General features: G+C 50.7%; 1 protein-coding gene across 4 annotated transcripts in view; it reads right to left on the bottom strand.

Annotated features, from left to right (window-relative positions):
- Nucleotides 1-18001, bottom strand: part of KCNT1 (potassium sodium-activated channel subfamily T member 1) — a gene marked incomplete at both ends in the record, with an annotated part of 68573 nt that overhangs the window by 27509 nt on the left and 23063 nt on the right. For 2 of the 4 annotated variants that reach the window (XM_080355987.1, XM_080355986.1), the window contains one exon: nucleotides 5525-5673. The exons of the other annotated variants lie outside the window; for them this stretch is intronic. In XM_080355987.1, the coding sequence (XP_080212113.1) occupies nucleotides 5525-5673 (149 nt within the window). Of the gene's footprint in view, nucleotides 1-5524; nucleotides 5674-18001 lie in introns of those variants that run through there. 4 annotated transcript variants of the gene reach the window in all.

Raw genomic sequence — 18001 nt, forward strand, 5'->3', positions numbered from 1 at the left:
GGCAAATAAACACCTTGCTCACAAAAGGGCACCACAAACAGAGAGGACTCGGAAGCGATGGACAGACCGTGCATCTCCCCAGCTGCGGCTTCTGCCGCTCTGTGCTGTGGTTAAAGTATATGTGATAAAATAGTAACAAAAAGGTGCTCTCGGCTTCCAAATGAATGAACTGCTTGAAACCTGCTTTTAATGTGTTTTAGATAATCTACCTTATATTAACTTTTGTTTAGTCTCATCCAGATCTGCCTCCCTGAGTATCCCTGTGCAGACAAACCTCAACTCATCTGATTCCTACCATGGAAATAACTATGACACTGGCAGCAAGCCTGACCTTTAATCCCCTCCGGAGCCCAGGGTCCAGGACAGGGAACCCAAGCCCCCTTGTCCTGGCACTGCCAACCACCAAACCACAATGCCAACCACCAAACCACAATGTCAACCCCCTGCTGGCATCAGCAGCATCTCCCGGAGAGAGGGATAGGGCAGGGAAGGACGAGAGAATGAAGAGGAGCAGAGGGGGAAGAAACTTCACAGCTATGGAGACAGGTGTGTCACCGCATGTCAAGCTGCAGCCCCTTACAAGATGAAGGGTTCTATTAGAAGGTGAAGAGACAATGGTGTATGTATTATTAGAACAAAAGCCACTAATAAACCTTGCTTATGTACAAGAGAGAGCAATCACCTGCCCACCCACGCTGCACAGCAGCTCCTCGGCGGAGCAGCCACCTTGTCACCTCATCCTGGTCCTCAGCCCTGGCTCCAGCACATCCCAGCAGCACCCCCAGCCCCATTTCCCCAAGGATTCGGGCTGCAGACCCAGTCTCCTTCACTCCAGACGGGAGAAGGCAGCCGACCCGAGCCCCGCTCTGCTCTGCCAGGGCACTGTGGGATCTGGGTGGCATTTAGCTCATCCCTATCATGCAGATAATCGGAGGCTAAATGCTTTCCCCATGTTTAAAGTGCTCGAAGGTGCTGGGATGGAGGAGAGAGCAGCAAGGCACCTCACGCAGATCTGCGCCCTCCCAGCAAACCCCCTGCCAGCTCAACGCCTTCCCTGCTGCCTGCTGATTTTTTTCTGGGAGGTATTTTGGTAAACGAAGGGTATTAAAAATTCACTTCTGGTCCAGCAGTTCCTATTGCTTCCAAGTAAAAAACAAAAACTAAAAAAACCTGCCTTGACTAAAAGCCCCTGGAAGTTACAAAGACACAAGTAACGACCTGCCAACACCACACTCAGCTGCAGGCTGCTTAACAACCACTTGCAAGGCTTGGAGGTGTTTCAAGAGCCAGAGCGGAGAGCCAGCAGATATTGTGCCCTTTAGCCCCGGTCTCAAAATGCCTCCAAGACAGGGGCAAGGTGGGAGGGTCAATATGAACGAAGCAAGGCTTCCCAAGGCAGTGTGCATCCTCTAAGACAAAAGATGCACCACGGTTCCCACCATACTGACAGTGAGAAACTCATCCCCAAAAATAGCCTGATGTGAGAAGGACAGATGGGAAGAGATGAAAAAAGAAAGCACGGAGGGGGAGAAGGAACGAGCAGGAAGAAGGGGAAGGGGAGAGGAAGATGCACGTGTCCTGCTCGCAAACTTGAGCCCACCCCCGCAGCTGCGGGACAGAGTGGGGACAGCCCAGGGACAACCCCTGGTCTGGAGAAAGCTCAGCAAACTGTGCAGCCAAAGTTTAGAGACAACCAAGGCATGATGCCAAAAGAGCCGCACTTCCCGCTGCAGCCGGAGCAGCCGATCTCAGCCCCATGGCCGGCAGCTCCCGGCACTGCCTGCAATCACCTCCCAGCAAGTTTGGCCTCTCCCAGAGGGGCGAGCTCTGCCAAGCCTGGGCCAGTGCTGGCCAATACAGCCCTGCGGATACTGAGGTTGCTCTAACGCATGTCTCGCTGCTTTTCCTAATGAGCTCAATGGGTCCCTGCAGTCCCAGCAAGCGGCTGAGCCTGGCGGAGGAAGGATGAGCTGGGGTGGGTTGTGAGACTCCACACAGCCCCAACAGCCAGGCTGGCAGCTGGTACCCGCATGGAGGGGACGGCTGTGCCGGGCATCCTGCTCCCAGTGCCAGCAGGAAACTTCCACTGGAGGAGGAACACGCTAATCCCCACACCCCGATGGGAATGAGGGACCTGAAATAACCAGAGCAAAAGCCCAAGTGCGAGTTTCAAGTGTAAGCATCCTTAGGTGAGGCGCCTCATCCGCGTCTCAGCACCTATATAGGGCATGGAGATTTTTCAGCAGGGCTAGTGTCTCACCAGCAGCCGTGGGAGGATGCTCAGCACTCCCAAAACCCAGCCAGGTCCCTGCAGGCACCCGCTGCAGCGCTGCCAGCTCGGGGGTTCACATCACCCCATGCCCGGGGACAAAGGGCTCTGTTCGGTGTGACGGATGCCAGCTGCCAGGTCGCTGTGCCGCAGCCAGGATCCAGGATTCTTTCCTGTTCATGGGGATCGAGCAGCGCACTTGCATATTGTCCTTGTAACAGAGTTCAGCACTGAGCACCCTGCCTGTTTTTGCAGTGGTCCTGCACCGAAAACACGCTCAGCACCAGCCAGCAATGCCCGCGGCTCCGTGGAACAGAAATGCCCAGGTTAAATGGCACGGAGCAGTGCCACCCCCCACACTTTCTCACCAAGTAGCCACCTTGTTGACTGTAACACGACTGAAGCAAAGTCCCATTTATTCCTGCCAAAAATATCTCGAACCGAGAGACGAGGAGGGGCTGCGGGAGGTGGGACTGTGCAGCAGGATGGAGAGAAGTGGGGGAAGGAGCTAATTGCTGCCCTCGGCTACCCCAGGGGTGAGGTGCAGCAGCCTCCTCTGCGATGCAGCCACTAAAAGGACAAGAGGGAACAGGCACACGATGCAGCAATGGAAAAATTATTTGTCCTGAGAGTAAGCAAGCCCTGAATCAGGCACCCAGAGAGGCTGGGGAATCTCCAGCCTAGGAGATGTTCAAAAATCAGCAGGACTGGCCCTAAGCCAACATTAAAGAGGTCCCCTCCGACCTCAGCTCTTCTGCAATGCTCTTATAGTTTTCTACCCCAAACTTAAGCAGTTCAGGTCTCGGCTATGGGCAGCTCAGCAAAGGTGACTCAAAGAGGTGAGGATGGAAACACGGGGCAGGGAGGGACACGCAGCATGTCCAAGTGCGAAATCTTACCTGGCTGTGGAGTGGTTTCTTTTCAGATGAACTCAAATCCTTCCCTCCTGTTTTGACCGAGAACCCCTAAAACCCTTGAGACAGTACAATGACTAAGAGACAGAGGTAAATAAAGCAAGTGAGAATAAACTTCAGTGGCTTCAGTTGCCTAGAGAATTCATTTGCATCCCTGAGAACACCCTGTAACACAGCATCTTCTTCCATCACCACCTGGTAATTTCACTCCCAGCTCCCAGTGACAATTGTTGCCGCTAACTTGATAATGCTGCTTGTGTCTGGCTTTGGAGGAGACGGAACATCTCGAATGTGCTATTCATCGCTGCCAAAGCAATCTTCCAGCCTTTGTTGCTTGCACACGCAGTGAAAGAGAAGTGCACAAATCTCAATCTTAATTGCCAACTCAGTTATCAAGAAGCAGCGCGGTGGGGAATTCAGACACTGCAAGGGGCAGCTGGCAGGCTCCGTGATGCTGGAGAAGCAGAAAAGTGTTGCCACCAACTTCTTCACCTCCCCAGCAGCAGTGCCTGAGGCATCATCTCTTCGTTACAACAAGAATGCATCAAAACACTTGAAAATCCAGTGAAACCCAGGGAATTGGGTTCTTTTATAAAGCCCTGAGGCAGCCTGGCGTGCTCTGCACACTTGGTTTTCTGGCAAGGGTCCACTAAAACACTGTAGCTATGCAATTTCTGGAATTGCTGCCCCCTGCCCGCCCCAGATCCAACGGTGCCTTGCAGCATCCTCCTTCGTGCCATGAGATCCCAAGAGATCCAAGAGGATCAGCCCTGCAGATGGGGGTTTTGTCCTGGGCAGGAACCCACCAAACTCCTGAGCCCAGGAGAGGAGAAGCCCCTCTCGGGTGTTTAACTACAGCTAATTAGCAGTGGTTGGGATGAGTTTGTAGAGTTCACCCCAATGGCTTCACCATTCGCCACATGCCTTCAGAGATGTAGGTACCCCCAGAACAGGTCAATCTTTGATGTCTCTCTGAAGCACTGGAAGCAAGACAGGAAAGCAGAGGGAAAGCAGTCAGATTGACACCAGGAGCAGACACAGATTGCTGCCAAACCGTGCTGAGACCACACGAGTCTCAAGGACGGAGTTCCAACGAACCCACACGCTGCCCGTCTGCAGCTTTCCACACGTGTGAGCCCTTCCTCACCAAGTCAGAACACAACAGCCCACAAAATCCAAGTGTCTGTTCCCCAGAGATGGAATCTGTGCCATCCGGAGATCTGACACCCCACAGGGCAGACCCCAACATGCGCTCCCCGTTCCGCAGCTACGCCGGGACTCTGCTGCCCAGACCTGGAGATGAAACCACGTGCCCGGCACAGATCGCAACCAGGGAAGGACCAAGATGATGCCCCTGCCTTCCTCCCACAACACACATCCCGCTCCTTGGCTTCCCCAGCAGGGATCACATCTGCTCGCCCTGGCCTGCTGCCATCCACCCCAGCCCACCAGGGAGACACACCAAGGTACGGAAGCCACAGTGGTTAATTCCTTCCAACCTCAAGCCAAACAAGTAAAATTCACCGTGAGCAGAAGCTTTCCAGCACTGCTCATTTGCACTGGAAACCGGAGATAGGAACAGCACCAAATTCCAGCCTGGGAGATACACAGTGCACAATCACAGGTGTGGCAATTCTTGCCAAGAAGGATGACAGCATGGATGGACTGAAAGGCTGAATACATGGGGAAAAAAATGAAACAGAAAATGGAATGAACGGAACAAGAACTGAATTACTGGCATCTGCATCCTCATCATAACTAGGGGACCTGGCTTCTTCTGAAACACTGTAATTCAAGAGCAGTGTGAAGCATTTTTATCCTCCTGAAAAACAGCCCATTTCTCTCAGTACGATCAGCTGTGTGCTTGCAGAAACAGGCTGCAGCATTTTCTATGGTAGCTTTTGTTACAAATAAATTATTCCTCAGATGGGAGATGGAGCATCTCTTCTCCCATGCAAACATGGTGCTTGTGCACAGTGCACACCGGGGTGTTACCGGGGTAAATCAGCTTCAGTCTCATTCTGCACAGATAAGGCACAATGCAAGTTTGCAGTGTTGTGTGTCAGCCCCACGGTCTCGGCACTGCCATCCAGACACGCTTTGGGCATATAGAATAAAATAAGCACTTATAAAAAATTTAAAGGAACTGGCTTTCTCCTGCTCCAGCTCCCTATTTCATAACACAACTTTGGAGCTGGTGTGGCTCTTTAACATGGCTATCAGAAGGATTTGATCTCTCACCCCTCCAGCCCGAGGGGGCACTAATCCTTCCCCTCTCATGAAGCAGATAAAAGGTGCTGCCCCCCCCGCAGCCCCACGCACCACTGCAGTCCTGCAATACCTCTGTCCGACATCGCTCCCCAGGGATCCCATCCTCCGAGCCGGTAGCAGGGGGCTCACCCCATGGACGTCTTCTGTCCTCGCCGGTGGGACGGTTTTCACGTGGGAATTGCTCTCCGAAGGGGAATTCCTCAGCTTGGCTCTCGCCATCCCGCCAGCTTGGGCTGCCTCTGTGCCTCCCTCCTCTTCCCCCCCTGAACTCTCCCGTACATCGCAATCCTCGCCGCATTCAGTTCGGAGCCGTCGGCACGTACCATCTCCTGCCGCCTTCCCTCTCCCCACTCACGGCGGCTCGGTGGAACAATCCTGCCCTGTACATTTATTTTGGTAGTGAGTGGAGTCAAGGCAAACTCTCTGGCCTTGCTGCTGCAAGGAATTTGGTGCAAAACAGCCGAGAAAACATCCCAATGCAGAAAGCTCTGACGTGGCTCTGTTTAGTAAATAGCCTTGGCTGCCTCCTTTAAAAAGGAAACTATTGCATTGCTCTTATCACCACAAGCAGGGCAGGGGCTGAGGGATTATTTTTTCGCCATCCCTGTTTTTCAGTAGCACTGTGAGGGGGAGGAAGCTATTTTATCTTATTCCTCTGTGCAGAGTGTGGACTGTGTGCCAGGAAACAGCCTCAGCATGCTGGGCTTGCAGACACTACACAGCAGAACAAGGTCCCTCTTAAGCACACCGGCCGTGAACAGAGCAGAGAGGAACTCACTGCCATGGGGGCTCGATGGCTGCCCACCCAGGTGGGCTAAAACACCACCCGGAGAGGTGACATCCCAGGACAGCCCAGCTTTCCCTCTGCATGTGAGAACAAAAGCCGATGCTCCTTGGACATGCTTAGCATCGGTTTCTCAAGATGTCAAATAGAAATGGGAATTCGCTGAGGCCAGGGGAGCCCCCAGTAGGAGCTGAACCTGTGAGTCCCCCAGTGCGCAGGTGGGGCTGGAAAGGGGGGATCACACATCCTTCTCTGCTTGGGATGCCACCAGTCCAAAGCTGCTCCAGCTCATGCTTGATGGCAGCACTCAACACAGACCAACAGCACAGAGCATCATCAAGGGGACCATGAGGGTCTCATCCCACCGCACCCCAAGCCCACCCAATGAAGTGCCTCAATGCCACCTATCAGCACCACCCATGACATGCCAACATTACCCAATGCCATGTCAACACCACCCCATGGCACACCAGTGCTGCCCCACTGCACACTTAGAAGACTAAATTCCCTCACTGATGAACAGCATGACACCATGACATGAAAAGCCAAAGCAAATCATTAAACTCCACAACAGGATTTCTTTAAGGTGAACATTACGTACAAAGACTCAACACATAGACACCTGCAAGGGTCTTCCCAAAGCTGTGCGAGGGCTGGCTTTGAGTTACGGGCACAACCTGCCCTGAAATGGGAAATCTGGGATCCAAAGAACTTCACTTTCACAACACAAGGCTCACATTTCCCCAGCCCAGCCGTGTGCCCTACACACACCACACACCTCCAGACCCCCACAAGCTACCGGAGCACCCGGCACCACGATCCTGCACCAAACTCTGCGATGAAACAGCCAGTTCTTTCCTTTCTCTCACCAGTGAACTGTCAGACATGAGCTCTGCTCCCTGCTCTTCCCAGAGATCGGTACCCAAAGGGGATTCACCCTGACACAAAGGCAGGTTCTGTGGCTGATCTGGGAGGAGAAACCAAGTCCCCATTTCCTGTTAACCAAACCCTTGTTTCCCTGCTCAGAGTATTATTTCTCAATGGAATTTCACTATGAGACATACTTTATTTCAGCATTTTGAAATGTAAAATGGATAAAAACCCACAGCCCATTCACTAATGTGCCAGCTTTCAGCACACATTTAATTTCTCATTTTGCCTCAACATGATTCATTAGCTCAATACTAATTTCTAACAGACTCATTCCCTTCTGCTTCATGGTTTGCTTCAGCCTCATCTGCAACTTATTGCTCCATATCTGTTTACTTCAGGATGATGTTGTTCTCAAGTCCCAAATATATTAATAATTAGATTGGGCTGTGGCTGATGAATCCTCCTGGACAACCACAGTCACTGGGACTGGGGCGATCAGGTCTCTCTTTTAGGGAGATAATTGCCAATTCTCCATTGTTTTCTACTCCTAATTTCAGAAGAACATTAACTTCAGGATTGAAAGTTTGATGTGAAAAGTGGCTTATGCTTAAATCATAATCTCAGCACTAATGCCATCAAGCAGCAGCGCTGAACAGAAGAGGTATTAGGGGAAGACCTGGGGAATTTTAACAGAAAATGGAAACTCTCCTGTCTTACTTGTGTTCATTCACGTGGTTCACCTACATATCTACAGCCCCGGCACCATCTCTCTTCCCAAACCACCTCTCAGCCAGGGCTGGCACAGCAGTAAGAGCAGCTGGAGGAGGAGGAGGAGGAGGAAGGCAGGAACTCCGAGCTGGCTGGGTCACCGAGCCACCAGCAACACTGGAAAATGCAGCAGGTGAAATGCACCAGCTGATACCTCAGAACACTCATTCTCACTGGAAAACCGCACATTGCTAGAAGGAGTCACGGCTGTAAACGTAACCGCAGGCACAGCGCGGTGCATCTGCTCTGCTGTGACATATGGCCTCTGTGTCCACTCATGGTACACGAGGGTAACCTACACATTGAACACCTTGTTTGTACAGCATGTTCTCCAAGGGAATCCAGGAATGAAAATAAAAAATCAACAAAATACCACCTCGGTGATATCAAAGTCCATGTCAGAATTCCTCCAGTCCAGAAAGATTTGCCCGGCCAACTGAATGCCAACCATAAGCCAGGAAACTGATGCTTAATTTTACTTTGAGAGCCCATTACAAACTGCTGATTTCTCATTGCAGCGTCTGCATTACACAGAGACCACTGCTGTGCCGGAATTGCTGAGCAGCACCTGTAGTGGTAACAATATTTCAGAAAACAAGATTTAGAAAAAAGCAAATTTTACATTATCCTTAATTGAATCCACATAAAGTGCATTGTTAAATACTCTCCTTTTATCCAGTAGCTTTCAGTTCCAACTGCCTAAACTCCTTTCACGCAACTTATTGGAAATAACACATGACCCAGCCCATTATAAATAGTTGATGGAAGGGGAAAGGGACGGGGTTTTTTCATATTCTTCTAGCAAACAACTTGTTGAGATACAACACAACAGCGTTGCTGTGCAAAGCATTCTGTAAAGCCAGTTGAATGTATTTACACATCTGGAGGTCACCATGAAAGGCATCAACTGTGCAAAGACACTTCCAACAACCACAAGAGGAACTTGCTCGGCTAGAAAGTGCCTGCGCTCCCGACCACGTCAGCGTCTCATGAGAGGTGTTATCAGCCACAGCAGAGGTGCTGCGGTGCAGGAGGGGCTGTGCTCGTGGAAATCCAGCGATAATTCGAGGGACCCTGAGCTGAAAAGTCATTAAGACTCATTATGATGTCTACAGTGAACCCCTGGTTCTGCGGACCCACTGGTGAGCTGCTGCAGGAAAATCCCGACCTCCTTTTATTTAATAACTCTAAGGAAAAGCAAGGTGCTGCACAATTTTATTACCACCACAAACTCTTCCTATATTTCAAGACCCCAACAAATGTAAGAGCATGACATTAACAGCTTAATAAACTTTAGAGCACTACTAACACTGATAAACGATACAAACCCCTCTGGCCCAGCCATTTGCTGAGTATTTTACAAGGAGCGCACACACGCCGGTTCTGCCCTTTAGTCGCCGGGGAATGCCCTACATTGTCAACGTGCATTTTGCAAAATAGCTTTTCAAGAGCTGCCAAGGTTTCGAGGTTGCCAAGGCGCACGCATAGCCCTGCAAAAACAACTCCCGCTGCACCACGAGGCTCCCGTAGCCAGACCAGCACCAAACCATGCAACACAGCACTGGGTGAAGCACCAGCAGAAGTACCGCTCTCCAACAGAGTCACCTGGAAACGCCAGTGTTTTTCAGGAAATGCAAAGATTTCTTTTTTCCTCTCTTTACTAATTGTTCTATTTTCCATTTGGAAGTTGACATCACAGAAGATGGAGCTTCTGCTTCCTCACTAGAATATTTTTTCCTCCGGCATTTGTTTCAGTTAAAATAACAAATTTGCCAAAAAGAAAAGAAATGCCAAAAAAAAAGCCCACATTGATGCTCCATCATCCTCCTCCTTTGCATAGGGCTTGGCACTCCCATCTCCATAGGTGCCAGCGCTGCTCCTCCACACAGGGGCACAGTGGGAGCACAGACGCACTTGGGGACACCCAAGAGCCCCCCGCCTGTTCTCCTGAACAACACAAGAGTGGCCCAAGGAGCTCTTCTCCTAACAACATGGGTCATTCTGCCCATATTTTTGACTATCGATCAGCAGGTGGAGTTGCAGATAATGAGAGGGTCGAATCCAAGGAGTCAGAGTTCGATTTACAGTCAAAAAGACAATACCAATACATTGATGACTTCAGATTGCAGAGAGATTAGAATGTACAGGAGATGCTTGGGAATCCTCTCTGGATAGCAAGGATGTGTGTATTTATTAAAAAAAAAAAAAAAAAAAAAGTGCTCAGTAAACACTATTTGTATTGATCCAGAGTCAATTTTAAAACTTCTCTCCGCTTTCTTTCCATTAGGCTGGACAGGAAGGTCCTCTCTGGTACGTGGCCATGGGAGCAGGACCTCAGCACTCAGCTGCTGCAGAGAGCCAGATCGTTCTCAGAGATGGGCTGTGCAATGAAAAACAGGGTTTAAAATACACAGATGGTCAAATCCTTCCTGACGGAGCTGGGGAAAACCAGGGATGGATGGTGGCTCCTCCACACCCTCCGCAGAGACCTGCACCCCAGTGACCTGGGGCTTCCCAGAGGCTGCTCCCCACGAGAGACGTGGATCCCCCTGAGAAGTCGGAGCCCAGGCAGCCAGATCGCTGCTCCACACCAGCTCAGGGCCAGGCAGGTCCACAGCAGCACTTTGCAGCTCAAAACACTTGCAAATGTCTGCATTTAACCCCCATGGAGCTCTGTATGGGATGGATTGCAGCCCCCACCCTGCCCTTGGCAATCACCAAAGATAATGGGAGGATTTCCCAGGACATCAGTTTTCTTTGAGGTGAATCCAGGTCTTGGCACCTCCACAAACAGATCCAGTGCTGGGCTGTGAGCAGCACGGCAGCGACACGAGGAAGCATCTCGGTGACTCTCCCACCTGCGCTCGCAGTGCACAGAGACATTGGTATTCACCATGTGCAGTCCTGCCACACCAAGAGGCTCCGGCCAAAACGAGCCTCTTTTCCCGGGCTCGGCCCAAGGACACTGCCATTCCTCCCGCAAGGCTGCAGTCTGAAGAGGGTCCAGATGCAAGAGGGGGATGTAGAACAGCACAGAAAAAGAGGAGAAGAAAGAGCCCAACTCCAGCAACTTTGCATGAGCTTGTAAGAGGTCATGGCCCCTGAGCCTTCCAGCTAAGAGACAGCAATTATTTCAGTGTCATGTCTCCACGTGCTACATGGTGGTAGGACCCAGGGGACAGGCTTCCCGAGCAGCGGGCGCTGGAGCGGTGACGGCAGCAGGAGCAGCCCCCGCTGGGACCAGGGTAACAGCAGCTCGCCGGGAACTAGGGCACCAGAAAGCAAACGCTGTGCCCTGTCTTGCATTCATTTTCACTGGTTTCTGCTCCCTCTGCTCGCTGCCTTGGCAGGGTTAATGCCTTCGCACCACAGGCACCGACGAGTTCCCCGAGAAGCCGTCAGATGGATCTACACCACTGCGAGTTCTCCTTTGTATCTGGGGCTCTCTCCTGACATTTGTCTTTAAAAAGCAACTCCATTCATATGAAAAGTTGATTAATTCCACTTGTTATAATTATTCTCACAAATAAATCTAGCTCTTTGCCCCCCGTGAATATGGGGGATAATGGTCCTTACCCTTCTCAGTAAAGCGTTTCAGTTCCAGGGCTGAGAAGCTCTGTACCAAGCACTAAGTGTTATTATTAAACTGTCATTAAAAGCATTTCAGGAAAAGTTCACAAACTGCAGGGATTTCTGTCATCGCAGCAGCTGGCTGGGACGGCAATTGGGCTGAACGGTTCCTGCCAAAACCACAACCGTGCTGAAGAGCCGCCTCATTCAGGAGTCTCCACTGGAGCACGGTCACTGCAGGCAATGTCACCACCATCCCCGTGTCCACCTTTGGAACGTGTCACCTCTGAGGGTCTCCCTGCTGCACTGTCCTGTGGGGCCATGTCCCACCACGGAGGGTGCTCAGCATCCCAGGAAACCAAAGAAACCCATCGGGAGAGAGCCCGGAGCAGGGGAACAGCATTCACCAACACCATCACACAGCTGTGGAAGTCTTTGGCCAACCGGTACCACACTAGGCACTCGAAGGTGCCTGAGAGATTTGCATGACACAGGCAGAAATTAACAGGCTGCGTTTTATTCCCTCGTTTCCCCTGTTTAGTCTTTGCAGCTGTTCAGGCAGCGCAAGCAAACAGCACCTGGCAGCAGCTCACTGCCTCACCCGGCATCTCCTCGGCAGAGCTTGGGAGATTCGTCTAATAAACCGGAGCACTGGGGTTTCAGGGTAGAAAGGACATTTTAGAAAACATGGAGGAGAGCATACTTAGCAACAGCAAGAGAGCTGGAAACAGAAGGAAGCCTTCAAAGAGCTGGGCTGATGGAGATGGAAAAATTATGTAAAATAAGCAAATGCATCCAGAGCTGGCAGGCAGGCTGCAAGCCCAGAGGGGGACGGTGTGTCTGATAGCAGAAGAGCCTTTGATTTCTCTCCTCTTCCCCAGGTTCTCTGCATTAACATTTCAAACGTTAACAGTTTCAAACTGTTAGCTGAGAAGAGGGGAGAGCATCTCCCTTACACACCCCGGGCTGCAGGAACTGCCCTGCAACACCCATGCCCTGTGGTGCCTGCACCAGACCCCCCATCCCACTGCTCCCACTGCCGAGGGCTCGGCCGGGCCCCCCACGGCTACACCCTGGTCCCCACAGATGGATGTGGGTGATTTGCAAATGAGACCCCCCCCTGGTGAGCCCAGAGGGGGGATGGCGGGTCCCCTTCCCCAAGCATCTCCCCAACTAGCAGAGAGTTGGCAAGAGCCCTTATGTAACTGCGACGCAAGAGCCGAATCCCAGAACTGTCATCGCAGCCTTTGCAAACCCATTTTTACCTCCCTAAGTGTGGCTCATCAGCAACGAACATGAAAGCTGCAAAGCCAGGATGTTAACTTGGGACTGCTTAGCAGGGAGAAGAAGAAATAGAGCAGACGCTGCACAAATATCCCCACAAAGCCATGGTACCTCCGACAAGTTTCCTATTTCTGTGATGCATTTTACATGCTTACAAGCAGAGCAATGAGACCCCGAAGCTTTACAGCGACTCGTAATCTCTTCTCACTTCTTAACAAAGCTGATGACAGGTTAAAATGGCCGGAGGAAAAAGGGAAGGTATCTGTACACCTGTCACAGCTGCTCAAGCCAGTGAGGAAATTGAAAGCCCTTGGATAAAATCTAAATATATATCTGCAAGGGAAGCATGAAAAGGCTCCGTGCAAAGTAATCAGGCATAGCCGAGCCACTTTTCCAAGTGAGTACGTAACAGGGTCACTACCCACTTCCCAGGATTTAATGGGACCAGCACCGGCATCCTCACCCCGGCAGAGCCCGGTGCCGGTGCCGCAGCGACGGGCAGCGCTGCCCAGAACGTGAGTCATCCCAGCCGTGCACAGGGACGCGGAACAGCGCAGGGAACAGCGGGGACGGCAGCGATGCTCAGGGAAGGTGGCAGGACCCAAACCCAGCCAGGAGGAGCACGGGAGGCTCCTGACTCCTGCCAGGATCTGCGGCTTGTTGTCTCCCAGCTATAATGATCTTTGCACTATAAATGTTCATTACTTTAAGCATTTGTGCAGTACTTTCCCACCAGGAATCTGAAAACACCTTGGAAACACCCCTGAGTACCACTCCCAATGCCGCAGGAGATGTGGGGCTGGAGAGGTCTCCACGCCCAAGCTGTGGGTCAGGAGGAGGCAGTAAGCCCTTGTTTGTGGTGTAATTAGCGTGGCACTTCTCCAATTCCCCTCCAGCTTTCCCGAGGCCAGGACCTTCCCCTTGCTGCCCTCCTCCTGCAGGCGGCTGAGCCAGGACCCGCAGAAAGGAGAGGGATGCTCTGAGCATCCTCAGCCAGCAGCTGCGGGTAGGACGGACAACAGCAGCACACTCAGCTCTTCCCAGGGGATGCGACCAGCAAAAAGGGCTGAAAAGGTGCCTTGTGCCTCCCCGCAAGCCCTTGGAGCGCTGGCTGCTTCCAGCCCAGCAGCAAAGTGCCGTCGGGAACCAGCGAGGCTCCGGTCAGACACACTGGTGGTTGATGAGTGGGAGCACGGGCGCTCGCTGAACGCCTCCCAGAGCTCCCGGCACAGCCTGCCAGGAAGCAACTTCACAGAGACTTTCAAAATGCCAAAGTGATTCCTACTTTGCAGTTTTAAAGGACTCCGAGTCCTTTTTCGCATGATGTTTTTGTGGCAACTTTGTTACTGAAGTATTAAAATTCTAATGAATGATCTGTTAAACTGCAAAGCAGTGTTTACTTATTAAATGGCTCTAATAGTTTCTGCTTAAAACATGGACAATTTAAGCCTCTCAAAACCTTCTTAAAACCTTTTATTCCTTGGATTCCTTTTGTTTTTTAAGAAAGATGACTCTTCAAAGGATAAACTTAATCTTTGGGCCTCTCCATCATCTCTGCCAACTGTGTCTCACAGTAACAAAGTTTTCTTCCCTCCCCAGGGTCGCTGGATCACGCTAGGTACCATTTGCCATACATTTCCCATTTCTGTCACCATTCCTTTTGTAATACATTATGTAAGACAGAGAAAATGGCAAGTCCGTATAAAGAGAAATTCACAATGTGCTGCTGAAATGAGGCATGAACTCCATGGAGTCTGTGACAGCCTCATCCCGGTGTGTGGGAAGGACTAGAACAAGGGGTTGTATCAGACCATTGATCTTCAAGTATGTTTCTTATTTTAACTACAACGAGGAAAATTTGCTTACCGACCAATAGTCTGCTGTAGCTGAAACGGGCGTCCCTGCCAGCCCGGGGATGTGCGATGCCCAAGGCAAAGCCCAGATGCCATCGGGGATGTGACAAACAGGGTCTCTCTGTTTGCACATTCAGCCAAAAGCAGGGCTGAGAACCGACACATGGAAAAGGAAATAGAGATTCCTTGTGTACTGCTCCGACTATGCGAATCACCACCACGAACAGGCACCGCGTTCCTAAAAGCTTTAACACAGCAGTTACGCGATGGCAAAGGTCTTTTACGATGTTGGGTATCTACACACTTCGCATATTGTGAAAAAAGAAAACAAAAAACGAGTACAACATGCAGATGACAGTGTTAAACACCATGTACATGATGTCGAGGCCCCGGGGGCCTCTTCTACACAAAAACACTCTGAAATTCTCCCGAAAAGAGATGAGCACTGCTGAGGAGCACTGCTTCTGCTGAGCACACCCAGCCAGGACCACGCGGTGAACTGAAGCCTCAGAAAGGGATTTTAAAGTCAGGTTATTATACACCGCTGGTCTTATCTGCTCGTCAGCTTCTGGTTCAACTGCCATGACCAAATCATCTGTCGGGAAGGGAATATCTGCTCCAGGAGCTGGTCTGACAGCAGATGCTATTTCACGGATGCCGGGTCTTGACTGCCTCATATATTTAAGGTAAAAAGCTCACTTTAAAAAATGTCTTGGCCTGTTCTCATCTCTCATCTAAAGACACACAAAAATAAAAAGGAATAGGCTCCAACTTTTTACAGTATTTCCTTATAGACTGAACTGCAAACAGCATCCTCTCCATTTATATTCATTCTGGCCAGGCAGAAGCTTTTAGGAGGAAAGATTGTTTAATAAACGGACATTTATAACAAGTGTCTGATCTTGCAGCCTCATCTTCTAGAAAAGAGTCCATTAAACCAAGTGAGAAACTCTCATTAAGACTGTTTAATGAGATCAAGATTAAATTACATCATGACTGTGTTAATATCTGCCCCAGCAGGTTCCACTGTACTCCCTTCTCTCCCCAGGATCTGGTGGGGGGAAACTGAGCGGCTTGGAGGCAAAAAAAAGGTCATTAAAGGTCTGATAATTATTTCAACTCTCAGAAGTTTCTCAATAAAGGGGATGGGGGAACCCCGTGGTACAAAAAGGCACCCACAATGCTGGAAAAGGGCATGAGCGAGGCATGTCCCAGGATGTTGGAGAGCAAGCTTTGGGGGCTGATCACTCTTTTACATAGTTGTTGTCTGTTTGGTTTTTGACTGGCATTGTTGGGAAGGCATCCGTCCTTCGCACATGTGCAGTGTGTTCTGCACATGTCTGTAAGCAGAAAGATTTGTACAGCTGAACCCTGGAAGGCTGAACGTCTCTCAGCCACAGAGCACTGCATCCAACATTAAAATGCATTTACAAGTTCTTAGCAAGAAAGAAATATCTCCCATTAGAGACCATAACAAGAGCTGACTAGAAATTGTTTTTCCTCTTGATTTTAGCACAATAGCTTCTGGCAATAAACCTCTCCATCAGCACTGGGCAGTTCTAAGTGCAGATATTGCGTGGGAAGAATCCAAACAAAGTGACAATATTGAGCTTTAAAAGCACTTTCGAGAAAGATGAAAATGAACAATTGTTGAATGTCAGCTCTGGAAGAGGCTGATGAGATGTAATGGCTGTTCGTGTCACTGTCTCTTCCCCACGTAACACTTGCAGTGACCCGACAGATTACCAGCTCCATCAGCAGAGCCTTCCAGCTCATCGCAATCCCCGTACAGCAGCTCTGAGGCTGCAACTTGAGAGTTTGCCGCTCCGGAGTAAGACTATAAATTCTTTGTCCACATGGGGAAACCTCACGGTGCTGATTTAACTGGCAGGAGCTGATGTCACCTATACAGGTCTGGAGGAGCTTCGGTCAAGCAAGGATGAAGGGGTGGACAGAGAAGATGAATGTCCCCTTTCCAACGCGCACGCGGGCCGTGGGCGAGCACACTCATGCCCGTGTGTGTGTGAGCACCTCGGGAAGGGTCTGTCCCTGTGCCAGCATGGTGGAGCTGCTCCAGATGACTAGAAAGACCAAACTGCAGTCACCCGAAGTGGGAACTGAAGTGTCAGAGAAGGGCTGCGCTCCCAGCAGCGTGGGTGTAATTGCATCACACGGTAATGAGGCAAATCCATCTTCAAAATCCAAGCTCAAGAACAGTGACTAAATAGCTTCCCCAAATAAATGTCTTTCCAGAGACCAGCTGTAACTTCTTGCTGAGAAATATGGGCACCACCTAATACCCATTTCTCCATCCTTGAAAAACAACGTGACTGTGCATTATAAATACCAAACTAAATTAGCACACTGGTGTCCCTGCCAATTATTTCAACTAAACTCGCTTCTAATAACCAATTACTACCCATGTTATTAAATTAGAAATTTTTAAAATACTCCCATATGGAGCTATTAGCCCAGACGTAATTATGTGCTTCACACATTGACACGTGGACACTGGGCAAATGAGTTTCTTTTGGTCCCTGGCTCTCCCCACTCCCAGTCACACAATCACATCCAGAGCTGGTCTGAAAGGAGAAGTTTTAGACAGTGTTTTAGCTTTGAAAAAACATGTATTTGGGACCTGTCTGCAGGAAGAATTTCTGTTTGAGGTTTTTTGCTCGCATACAAGCTGGCACGCTGCATGCAGTAAGAAAGCCACTTCTAAATGAAATAGCTCCAGGTGATTGATTAAGGCATTCAGAAATAATGCAGCATGGTTTGGCCAGATGCTTATGACCTAATGGTAACAGTGACAGGACCAACTCAGCTGAACAACCAGAAGACTTGAGACACTCTCTAAACTGAAAGTGTTTGTCTCCTCTCTGCCTGGATTGGGGCACAAGCTGCGTGATTTCTCCGGCAAAAATAGAGATATCGCGTCAGGATCGGTGACAAACGGCAGTGCTGGCTGAGCCCCAGCTACCCGAGCGCTGTCAAAACCCAAGTTACACGAGCTGCAAGGCCAAGCCTCACCCATCGGACGGAGGCATCTGCATCTCAGCAGAGCCGCTCGGCTGGCATCACCCTGCCCAGTGCCAAAGGGGAAGGAGGCGAGATCCTCCCGCTGCCCGCAGAGACAGGGAGCGAAAAAGACCTAGAAAATCAGGCAGGAGCTCATGGGTCAGCAGAGACGGCAGCTCTTGCCCCGGAGGGACAGTGATGTCCTGCCTGCCCGGTGCCCACGGCTCCTGCCCTCAGCCCCCGTGCGTGCAGGAGCAGGATCCCGCTGCGCCCGGGAGCTCTCGCTCCACGAGCCCCCGGGGTGGAAGAACACCCGCTCCTGGCAAGGCCTGCCTCAGCGTAAACACTGAGCTGCTTTCTGACAGGATAACACATTTCTCAGCAATGTCACTTCTGC

Source organism: Nesoenas mayeri (assembly GCF_963082525.1).
Source record: "Nesoenas mayeri genome assembly, chromosome: 18".
In the NCBI taxonomy this organism is placed as follows: Eukaryota; Metazoa; Chordata; class Aves; order Columbiformes; family Columbidae; genus Nesoenas; species Nesoenas mayeri.